The sequence below is a fragment of the Babylonia areolata genome, chromosome 5 (genome assembly GCF_041734735.1).
Source record: "Babylonia areolata isolate BAREFJ2019XMU chromosome 5, ASM4173473v1, whole genome shotgun sequence".
Lineage (NCBI taxonomy): Eukaryota > Metazoa > Mollusca > Gastropoda > Neogastropoda > Buccinidae > Babylonia > Babylonia areolata.
This window is the reverse complement of record NC_134880.1, coordinates 56046973-56059266: the sequence shown is the minus strand read 5'-3', so window position 1 is coordinate 56059266 and position 12294 is coordinate 56046973. Positions and strand designations below refer to the sequence as shown.

The 12294-nt window shown below is 46.1% G+C and overlaps 1 protein-coding gene across 1 annotated transcript in view; it reads left to right on the top strand.

Annotated features, from left to right (window-relative positions):
* Positions 1-2031: 2031 nt before the first annotated feature.
* LOC143282314 (uncharacterized) overlaps positions 2032-12294 on the top strand; it is a 45104-nt gene continuing 34841 nt past the window's right edge. The window contains exon 1 of the mRNA XM_076587916.1: positions 2032-2521. Within this exon, the coding sequence (XP_076444031.1) occupies positions 2504-2521 (18 nt within the window). The 5' untranslated portion in view covers positions 2032-2503. The remainder of the gene's footprint in view (positions 2522-12294) is intronic.

Here is a 12294-nt window from a genome sequence, read left to right as displayed (position 1 = left end):
CACACACACACAAACACTGATGATGGAGTCTCCCGTCGGTCTGACGGATGAGTAGGCAGGCAGGCTTATCTGTCGGTGTGTGTCCTCATATGGGAGAAGAGGCCGATTCTGGATGCGCAGTACTTTCCACAGGTGTTGCAAGGAAAAACGTCTCCAGAAGTTGAGCCCTGCTTCCTTCGCTCACGCTTCTCCTTAATGGCCAGCATTCTCTTGTTTTCAAACGTCTTTATACCACTAGAGCACAGCATCCTCCAGCGACAGCGGTCAAGGGCATCAGTTTCCCAGGAAGCGATGTCTATGTCACAGGCTTTGAGGTTTGTCTTCAAGGTGTCCTTGAAGCGCTTGCAGGGTCTTCCACGTTCACGGTGGCCTTCCTTCAGCTGGCCATACAAAAGCATCTTCGGGATCCTGCTGTCTGTCATGCGGACAACGTGTCCTGTCCAGCGTAACTGGCACTGGATCAGCAGGCTTTCGATGCTGGCAGGCCGTTCCTCTCTAGGACCTGGAGGTTGGAGACCCTGTCTTGCCACTTTATGCCGAGGATCTTTCGTAGGCATCTCTGGTGAAACTGCTCAAGTTGTTGAATGTGACGGTGATACGTCATCCATGTTTCACACACACACACACACACACACACACACACACACACACACACACACACACACACACACACACACACACACACAAACACACATTCTTGAAACCCTACCATGTAAAGCTCAGGAATATCAAAGATATCTTCAGAATGAAGCGTAGCTGAACTAGTTCAAATAAGGGGTCATTTTGATGCAGAACATCGCGAACCACATTTTCTTTTCTGGTTACAGGCGCATATTATTTTCTTCTCGTGTTCTTTTAAACTGGGAAAACAACCCAGAGTATTGTGTCCCCAGTGTGTGTGCTTGCGTGCATGCGTGCGCGCGCGCGTTTGTTGTGTTTGAATGAAAGAGATAATGTGTGTGTCTGTGTTTTAGAGAGAGAGAGAGAGAGGAGAGAGAGAGAGAGAGAGAGAGAGAGAGAGAGAGACGTTACAACTCCCCCCCCCCCCCCAAAAAAAAAAGAAGAAAATAAGGCAGTATGATTTGAATCGATGATTTTTATCAACGATGACCAGTCATTTCATCTTGAGTAATATTCAACGTCAAGATGTTTAAAAAAATCTTTTGAATTGTTTTTCACTTTCTTAGTAATATTCCCGAGTGGTTTAGAGGAGGGGGAGAACAGAGTCATATTTGGAATGTTTTAATTATACCTTGCATTCGGTATCGATATCCCCCCACTCTCCTTCCACTTTTAGAGGAAACTAGTATAAGAAAATGATGTTTTGTCATTTTGAAAATAACTTGTGAGAGGAGATTCATACTTCTCTGTGCCAGGGTACTTTGGAGAGGGTGGCAGAAGTGGTATTGGATTTTATGATGAGAGGTTTGTCAAAAATCATTACATTAATAGAAATCGAATGATCACGAACATTCGTCTTCTTTTTTCTTTTCTTCTTTTTACAGACAGTTAAATCTTCTTCTTCAGTATTCGTTCGTGGACATGTACACGAGTGGGCTTTTACGTGTATTACCGTTTTTACCCCACCATGCAGACCATGTACCCCGCCATGTGCGTATACACACAAAGGGGGTTAAGGCACAAGCAGGTCTGCACATATATTGACCTGGGAGATCGGAAAAATCTCCACCCTTTACCCACCAGGCGCCGTTACCAAGATTCGAACCCGGGGCCCTCAGATTGAAAGTCCAACGCTTTAACCACTCGGCTATTGCGCCCGTCAGACAATTAAATAATGTCTGTCGCCTGATGCTCCAGTTAACCCTTTCAGCGAGGTGAAAATCTGGTACGAATCGTACACCAATAACATCCCTGGGGAGAGAAATTCGATGCAGGGGAAGGTCACACGAGTACGCTTCACCGTCGCCCAGCGGCCACAGTGCACAATGTGAACGGTAAGCGCGCGTGCCGAACGTCACCATCTCACAAACACCCCACCTCCACGTCAGCAGGAAAGCCCACCCCGTCTGACGAACAACTGCGATGGTGCCAATGCCATCAATTCTGCAATCGGTTGCCATGGCGAGAAAACACCTCCCGCAACCATGACCAATTTTGCCGAAGACTGACGACCAACAGAGCCTTTCCCCGTCCTAGGCATAGCATCCCTGTGTGTGCAAGTATAACGTCCCTCGTTTTTTTGTTTTTTTAAGCAAGATCAGAACAGTTTGCACGAGAGTTTACCGAGAGAAGTTTTTGAGGACCCGGAACAAAAAACAAAACAAAAACGGCTGGCGTTGAAACTGAAGCTCGACAAAACTGTCTCCAAACCCGGGATGAGTTTCTGTTGTTTGTTCTCGGGTGGAAGAGAAAGCGGAGATTTGTTGTGGGTGGACGGATGGATACTGAAGAATGACGTGTCCTGCCGGATGGTGCTGTACATATTATAGCTGGTGCTGTGGTGGTGGCGGTGGTGGTGGCGGCGGCGGCGGGATTGTTGACTATGGAGGAGATTCAGCAGGTGGGTTGTTGCGAGAGTGTTTGGTAGCCGCGATGGTAGCGAGAGTGTTTGGTAGCCGCGATGGTAGCGAGAGTGTTTGGTGGCGATGGTAGCCAGTGTTTAATGACAGTGGTAGTGAGAGCATTTCATGACAATGTTAGCGAGAGTGTTTTATGATAATGTTAGCGAGAGTATTTGATGCTGATGTTAGCGAGAGTGTTTGATGACGATGATAGCGAGAGTGTTTGATGACGATGATGGTAGTAGTGATGGTGGTGATGATGATGACGACAGTGAGATGACAGCTATTCCCTTTCGTCTTTTCTTTTTGGTTTCTTGTAAAATCATTTCAGTTTCGTTTTCAGTCAACTTTTTGTTTTTCATCAGATTTCTTTCAAGCTTGTTTGTTTTCCACAGTTGTTCCGTTTCAGTGTGCGTATACAGGCGCGCGTCGTGTGGTGTATTGAAGGAGGTGGAGGTAAAAGAGGGGAGTATGATATCACAGTGTGAAATCCCATCTATAACATTGGTGAGAAGACATAGAAACGTAGTGTGTGTGTGTGTGTGTGTGTGTGTGTGTGTGTGTGTGTGTGTGTGTGTGTGTGTGTGCGCGCGCGCGAGCGTATGTATGGTCCAATGAGTTTCCAACATTGTTATTTCTTATGAGCACATTACAGTAACTACTGCCTTAAGTATATCCGTTTCTTATTTAAATTTACTTTTCTTTTCTTCTTTTTATAATTTATATCCCCCGTATAGAAAAAAAAGTATAACATTGATAAACTAGGGGATACTAAACCCCGGACACACGATTATGTATGTATGTATGTATGTATGTATGTATGTATGTATGTATTCAAAACCTCAAATATAACAGCCGTGATATATTTTTTTTCGGTCACTACAAACGACTGAAATTATATTTCTCCGGTGGTTTTCATATACCATCCTTTGTATCATTGTTTTCATTGCAAGGCAAACATAGCATCCTTTGTATCATTGTTTTCATTGCAAGGCAAACATAGCATTTGTCTTAAAATGTGGGTACATTCCATTCAGTCGGACGCTACTATGATAAACTCCAAATTTATTCATATCTGTTCCTTATTTTATGTTGAGTTTTCTTATGTATGAAACACCCCTTTTCCATCTGTATCAGTGGTGGTACATTATATCCTTGTATTGTTAAAACAACCAGAACAATAATGATAATGATTTTGATAATGATAATATTAATGATGAAAAATGATAAAACGCTTTCAAACATCTCAAGTCAGTCAGAGACAAAGCACATAAGAACACCCCCCCCCCCACACACACACACAAAGTATATCCCCGCCTCCCCCACCTCCCCACACGCAGGGACACACACACACACACACACACACACAAACACACACGCATGCACACATGCACGTACACGAATTAACCTATAGTCAACAGATAAGGGAGCACAATTGAAATTGAGTAGTATAATGGTTTCGGAGACGGGATTTATAATATACTGGGAGACTGTGAATTGAATTACAGTTAGTTACTCTTCATTTATAAGACAAAGGTACATGTTCCAAATATTTGAATTATTTCCTTTGTTTTCTATATTAAAAAAAAAAGAGTAACAGTACTTATTTGTATTTCTTGTTAGCATATTTCTCTTCCCTTTGGCTTGCTTATTTTCCCAATCCTTAATTTACAATAACCGAATAAGTAATGTATTTCAGTGAACTATGTCATGAATTGAGCAATTTTATTTCATAAAACTGCATTGCACAATCCACCGTAGGCAGACAGAAAAAGCAGAATAACTGGTAATTAAATTACTTTCCTTATCCCTTGTGCAAATTACGCAAATGCATTTTTTCTGAGCGCTTGATTGTGGGAAAAAAAATTTATTAATGGCTAAAACAACTCCCTCTGTCAATCAGCCAGTCTCTCTGCTTCTCTGTTGCTCTTTCTCTATCTCTCTTTCTCTCCCTGTCTCTCTCTCTATCTCTCTTTCTCTCCCTGTCTCTCTCTCTATCTCTCTTTCTCTCCCTGTCTCTCTCTCTATCTCTCTTTCTCTCCCTGTCTCTCTCTCTATCTCTCTTTCTCTCCCTGTCTCTCTCTCTATCTCTCTTTCTCTCCCTGTCTCTCTCTCTATCTCTCTTTCTCTCCCTGTCTCTCTCTCTATCTCTCTTTCTCTCCCTGTCTCTCTCTCTATCTCTCTTTCTCTCCCTGTCTCTCTCTCTTTCTCTCCCCACCCCCACACTTATGTATGATTTATTTTGTCATATGAATCTCCAATTTAGTGCTGAGCAATAGCCTTGACCTTCATAAACAGTCTGACTGTATCCTGTCAGTGATGGGGCCTTGACCTTCATAAACAGTCTGACTGTATCCTGTCAGTGATGGGGCCTTCACCTTCATAAACAGTCTGACTGTATCCTGTCAGTGATGGGGCCTTCACCTTCATAAACAGTCTGACTGTATCCTGTCAGTGATGGGGTCTTCACCTTCATAAACAGTCTGACTGTATCCTGTCAGTGATGGGGCCTTGACCTTCATAAACAGTCTGACTGTATCCTGCCAGTGATGGGGCCTTGACCTTCACAAACAGTCTGACTGTATCATGTCAGTGATGGGGCCTTGACCTTCATAAACAGTCTGACTGTATCCTGTCAGTGATGGGGCCTTGACCTTCATAAACAGTCTGACTGTATCCTGTCAGTGATGGGGCCTTGACCTTCATAAACAGTCTGACTGTATCATGTCAGTGATGGGGCCTTGACCTTCATAAACAGTCTGACTGTATCCTGTCAGTGATGGGGCCTTGACCTTCATAAACAGTCTGACTGTATCATGTCAGTGATGGGGCCTTGACCTTCATAAACAGTCTGACTGTATCATGTCAGTGATGGGGCCTTGACCTTCATAAACAGTCTGACTGTATCCTGTCAGTGATGGGGCCTTCACCTTCATAAACAGTCTGACTGTATCCTGTCAGTGATGGGGCCTTCACCTTCATAAACAGTCTGACTGTATCCTGTCAGTGATGGGGCCTTCACCTTCATAAACAATCTGACTGTATCCTGTCAGTGATGGGGCCTTGACCTTCATAAACAGTCTGACTGTATCCTGTCAGTGATGGGGCCTTGACCTTCATAAACAGTCTGACTCTATCCTGTCAGTGATGGGGGCTTGACCTTCATAAACAGTCTGACTGTATCCTGTCAGTGATGGGGCCTTGACCTTCATAAACAGTCTGACTGTATCCTGCCAGTGATGGGGCCTTCACCTTCACAAACAGTCTGACTGTATCCTGTCAGTGATGGGGCCTTGACCTTCATAAACAGTCTGACTGTATCATGTCGGTGATGGGGCCTTGACCTTCATAAACAATCTGACTGTATCCTGTCAGTGATGGGGCCTTGACCTTCATAAACAGTCTGACTGTATCATGTCAGTGATGGGGCCTTGACCTTCATAAACAGTCTGACTGTATCATGTCAGTGATGGGGCCTTGACCTTCATAAACAGTCTGACTGTATCCTGTCAGTGATGGGGCCTTGACCTTCATAAACAGTCTGACTGTATCATGTCAGTGATGGGGCCTTGACCTTCATAAACAGTCTGACTGTATCATGTCAGTGATGGGGCCTTGACCTTCATAAACAGTCTGACTGTATCCTGTCAGTGATGGGGCCTTGACCTTCATAAACAGTCTGACTGTATCCTGTCAGTGATGGGGCCTTGACCTTCATAAACAGTCTGACTGTATCCTGTCACTGATGGGGCCTTGACCTTCATAAACAGTCTGACTGTATCCTGTCAGTGATGGGGGCTTCACCTTCATAAACAGTCTGACTGTATCCTGTCAGTGATGGGGGCTTGACCTTCATAAACAGTCTGACTGTATCCTGTCAGTGATGGGGCCTTGACCTTCATAAACAGTCTGACTGTATCCTGCCAGTGATGGGGCCTTGACCTTCACAAACAGTCTGACTGTATCATGTCAGTGATGGGGCCTTGACCTTCATAAACAGTCTGACTGTATCCTGTCAGTGATGGGGCCTTGACCTTCATAAACAGTCTGACTGTATCCTGTCAGTGATGGGGCCTTGACCTTCATAAACAGTCTGACTGTATCCTGTCAGTGATGGGGCCTTGACCTTCATAAACAGTCTGACTGTATCCTGTCAGTGATGGGGGCTTGACCTTCATAAACAGTCTGACTGTATCCTGTCAGTGATGGGGCCTTGACCTTCATAAACAGTCTGACTGTATCCTGCCAGTGATGGGGCCTTGACCTTCACAAACAGTCTGACTGTATCATGTCAGTGATGGGGCCTTCACCTTCACAAACAGTCTGACTGTATCCTGTCAGTGATGGGGCCTTGACCTTCATAAACAGTCTGACTGTATCATGTCAGTGATGGGGCCTTGACCTTCATAAACAATCTGACTGTATCATGTCAGTGATGGGGCCTTCACCTTCATAAACAATCTGACTGTATCATGTCAGTGATGGGGGCTTCACCTTCATAAACAATCTGACTGTATCATGTCAGTGATGGGGCCTTCACCTTCATAAACAATCTGACTGTATCATGTCAGTGATGGGGCCTTCACCTTCATAAACAATCTGACTGTATCCTGTCAGTGATGGGGCCTTGACCTTCATAAACAGTCTGACTGTATCATGTCAGTGATGGGGCCTTGACCTTCATAAACAGTCTGACTGTATCATGTCAGTGATGGGGCCTTGACCTTCATAAACAGTCTGACTGTATCCTGTCAGTGATGGGGCCTTGACCTTCATAAACAGTCTGACTGTATCATGTCAGTGATGGGGCCTTGACCTTCATAAACAGTCTGACTGTATCATGTCAGTGATGGGGCCTTGACCTTCATAAACAGTCTGACTGTATCCTGTCAGTGATGGGGCCTTGACCTTCATAAACAGTCTGACTGTATCCTGTCAGTGATGGGGCCTTGACCTTCATAAACAGTCTGACTGTATCCTGTCACTGATGGGGCCTTGACCTTCATAAACAGTCTGACTGTATCCTGTCAGTGATGGGGGCTTCACCTTCATAAACAGTCTGACTGTATCCTGTCAGTGATGGGGGCTTGACCTTCATAAAGAGTCTGACTGTATCCTGTCAGTGATGGGGCCTTGACCTTCATAAACAGTCTGACTGTATCCTGCCAGTGATGGGGCCTTGACCTTCACAAACAGTCTGACTGTATCATGTCAGTGATGGGGCCTTGACCTTCATAAACAGTCTGACTGTATCCTGTCAGTGATGGGGCCTTGACCTTCATAAACAGTCTGACTGTATCCTGTCAGTGATGGGGCCTTGACCTTCATAAACAGTCTGACTGTATCCTGTCAGTGATGGGGCCTTGACCTTCATAAACAGTCTGACTGTATCCTGTCAGTGATGGGGGCTTGACCTTCATAAACAGTCTGACTGTATCCTGTCAGTGATGGGGCCTTGACCTTCATAAACAGTCTGACTGTATCCTGCCAGTGATGGGGCCTTGACCTTCACAAACAGTCTGACTGTATCATGTCAGTGATGGGGCCTTCACCTTCACAAACAGTCTGACTGTATCCTGTCAGTGATGGGGCCTTGACCTTCATAAACAGTCTGACTGTATCATGTCAGTGATGGGGCCTTGACCTTCATAAACAATCTGACTGTATCATGTCAGTGATGGGGCCTTCACCTTCATAAACAATCTGACTGTATCATGTCAGTGATGGGGGCTTCACCTTCATAAACAATCTGACTGTATCATGTCAGTGATGGGGCCTTCACCTTCATAAACAATCTGACTGTATCATGTCAGTGATGGGGCCTTCACCTTCATAAACAATCTGACTGTATCCTGTCAGTGATGGGGCCTTGACCTTCATAAACAATCTGACTGTATCATGTCAGTGATGGGGCCTTCACCTTCATAAACAGTCTGACTGTATCCTGTCAGTGATGGGGCCTTGACCTTCATAAACAGTCTGACTGTATCATGTCAGTGATGGGGCCTTGACCTTCATAAACAGTCTGACTGTATCATGTCAGTGATGGGGCCTTGACCTTCATAAACAGTCTGACTGTATCCTGTCAGTGATGGGGCCTTGACCTTCATAAACAATCTGACTGTATCCTGTCAGTGATGGGGCCTTCACCTTCATAAACAGTCTGACTGTATCCTGTCAGTGATGGGGCCTTGACCTTCATAAACAGTCTGACTGTATCCTGTCAGTGATGGGGCCTTGACCTTCATAAACAGTCTGACTGTATCCTGTCAGTGATGGGGCCTTGACCTTCATAAACAGTCTGACTGTATCCTGTCAGTGATGGGGGCTTGGGGGTTTTAGATGACAACAGTACGGAATCTCCCTCTGTGTCTCTCTCTGTCTCTCTTTCTCTCTTTCACACACACACACACACACACACACACACACACACACACACACACACACACACACACATACACACACACACACACACACACACACACACACTCTCTCTCTCTCTCTCTCTCTTTGAAAACAAACAAACAAAAAACAAAAACAAAACAAAAACAAAACAAAAAACCCCAAGAAACAAACAACGAAAACATGAAAACCCAGCAAATATCCGCCTGTTTCAAAATGTTCAAAGGCGCTGACAATAAAAGAAAATAAAAGAAAAGAATTTTTTTTTTTAAAGTTTAATGTCTGGTCGAGGCTTGTCAACGACGCAGTAACACGAACTCAGAGAAATCTCATACAGTGTGCATTCATCCTCGAGTGAAGGACGGGAAGCAAGAAAAATAACGGTGAACGAACCTCACAAATTCATTTACTTTAAACTAATTATAATCTTTTTAAATACCGGAAGAAGAAACACGGAAAGCATAGTTTTGAAGCTGACATTGTCGCAGCTTCCTGTTAACCCCTTGGTTGCTGCTGACGAGTATGCTTGTGAGTGATGATGATGATGATAATGATGATGATGATATGGATGCTTATATAGCGCCTATCCTCGGTCGGAGACCAAGCTCTAAGCGCTTTACAAACATAGGGTCATTTGCACAACAGGCTGCCCACCTGGGTAGAGCTGACTGACGGCTGTCATTGGGCGCTCATCAATTGTTTCCTGTTATTCAACTGATTTCAGGCACGCACACATACACACTCAGACAGACATGTAACATTTTACGTGTATGACCTTTTTGTTTATTTACCCCGCCATGTAGACAGCCATACTCCGTTTTCAAGGGGTGTGCATGCTGGGTGTGTTCCTGTTCCGATAACTCACCGAACGCTGACATAGATTAAAGGATCTTTAACGTGCGTATTTGATCTTCAGCATGCGTATTCACACGAAGGGCGTTTCAGGCACTAACAGGTCTGCACAGATGTTGACCTGGGAGATCGGAAAAATTTCCACCGTTTACCCACCAGGCGCCGTTAACAAAATTTAAACCCGGGACCCTCAGATTGAAAGTCCAATGCTTTAACCACTCGGCTATTGCCTCCAGTGAAGGGCTGTCACCTCACTGAGAGAAGACAGAGCTTACAGGTCAGGATGTCAGTGAAGGGCTGTCACCTCACTGATAGAAGACAGAGCTCACAGGTCAGGATGTCAGTGAAGGGCTGTCACCTCACTGATAGAAGGCAGAGCGTACAGGTCAGGATGTCAGTGATGGGCTGTCACCTCACTGAGAGAAGACAGAGCTCACAGGTCAGGATGTCAGTGAAGGGCTGTCACCTCACTGATAGAAGACAGAGCTCACAGGTCAGGATGTTAGTGAAGGGCTGTCACCTCACTGATAGAAGACAGAGCTCACAGGTCAGGATGTCAGTGAAGGGCTGTCACCTCACTGATAGAAGACAGAGCGTACAGGTCAGGATGTCAGTGAAGGGCTGTCACCTCACTGAGATAAGACAGAGCGTACAGGTCAGGATGTCAGTGAAGGGCTGTCACCTCACTGATAGAAGACAGAGCTCACAGGTCAGGATGTCAGTGAAGGGCTGTCACCTCACCGAGAGAAGACAAAGCGTACAGGTCAGGATGTCAGTGAAGGGCTGTCACCTCACTGAGATAAGACAGAGCTTACAGGTCAGGATGTCAGTGAAGGGCTGTCACCTCACTGATAGAAGACAGAGCGTACAGGTCAGGATGTCAGTGAAGGGCTGTCACCTCACTGAGAGAAGACAGACGTACAGGTCAGGATGTCAGTGAAGGGCTGTCACCTCACTGAGAGAAGACAGAGCGTACAGGTCAGGATGTCAGTGAAGGGCTGTCACCTCACTGAGAGAAGACAGACGTACAGGTCAGGATGTCAGTGAAGGGCTGTCACCTCACTGAGAGAAGACAGACGTACAGGTCAGGATGTCAGTGAAGGGCTGTCACCTCACTGAGAGAAGACAGAGCGTACAGGTCAGGATGTCAGTGAAGGGCTGTCACCTCACTGATAGAAGACAGAGCGTACAGGTCAGGATGTCAGTGAAGGGCTGTCACCTCACTGATAGAAGACAGAGCGTACAGGTCAGGATGTCAGTGAAGGGCTGTCACCTCACTGAGAGAAGACAGAGCGTACAGGTCAGGATGTCAGTGAAGGGCTGTCACCTCACTGATAGAAGACAGAGCGTACAGGTCAGGATGTCAGTGAAGGGCTGTCACCTCACTGAGAGAAGACAGAGCGTACAGGTCAGGATGTCAGTGAAGGGCTGTCACCTCACTGAGAGAAGACAGAGCGTATGGGTCAGGATGTCAGTGAAGGGCTGTCATCTCACTGATAGAAGGCAGCTCACAAGTCAGGATGTCAGTGAAGGGCTGTCACCTCACTGAGAGAAGGCAGCTCACAAGTCAGGCTGTCAGTGAAGGGCTGTCACCTCACTGATAGAAGACAGAGCGTACAGATCAGGATGTCAGTGAAGGGCTGTCACCTCACTGAGATAAGACAGAGCTTACAGGTCAGGATGTCAGTGAGGGGCTGTCACCTCACCGAGAGAAGACAGAGCTTACAGGTCAGGATGTCAGTGAAGGGCTGTCACCTCACCGAGAGAAGACAGACGTACAGGTCAGGATGTCAGTGAAGGGCTGTCACCTCATTGAGATAAGACAGAGCGTACAGGTCAGGATGTCAGTGAAGGGCTGTCACCTCACTGATAGAAGACAGAGCTTACAGGTCAGGATGTCAGTGAAGGGCTGTCACCTCATTGATATAAGACAGAGCGTACAGGTCAGGATGTCAGTGAAGGGTTGTCACCTCACTGATAGAAGACAGAGCTTACAGGTCAGGATGTCAGTGAAGGGCTGTCACCTCACTGAGAGAAGATAGAGCGTGCAGGTCAGGATGTCAGTGAAGGGCTGTCACCTCACTGAGAGAAGACAGACGTACAGGTCAGGATGTCAGTGAAGGGCTGTCACCTCACTGAGAGAAGACAGACGTACAGATCAGGATGTCAGTGAAGGGCTGTCACCTCACTGAGAGAAGACAGACGTACAGGTCAGGATGTCAGTGAAGGGCTGTCACCTCACTGATAGAAGACAGACGTACAGATCAGGATGTCAGTGAAGGGCTGTCACCTCACTGAGAGAAGACAGAGCGTACAGGTCAGGATGTCAGTGAAGGGCTGTCACCTCACTGAGAGAAGATAGAGCGTACAGGTCAGGATGTCAGTGAAGGGCTGTCACCTCACTGAGAGAAGACAGACGTACAGGTCAGGATGTCAGTGAAGGGCTGTCACCTCACTGAGAGAAGACAGACGTACAGGTCAGGATGTCAGTGAAGGGCTGTCACCTCACTGAGAGAAG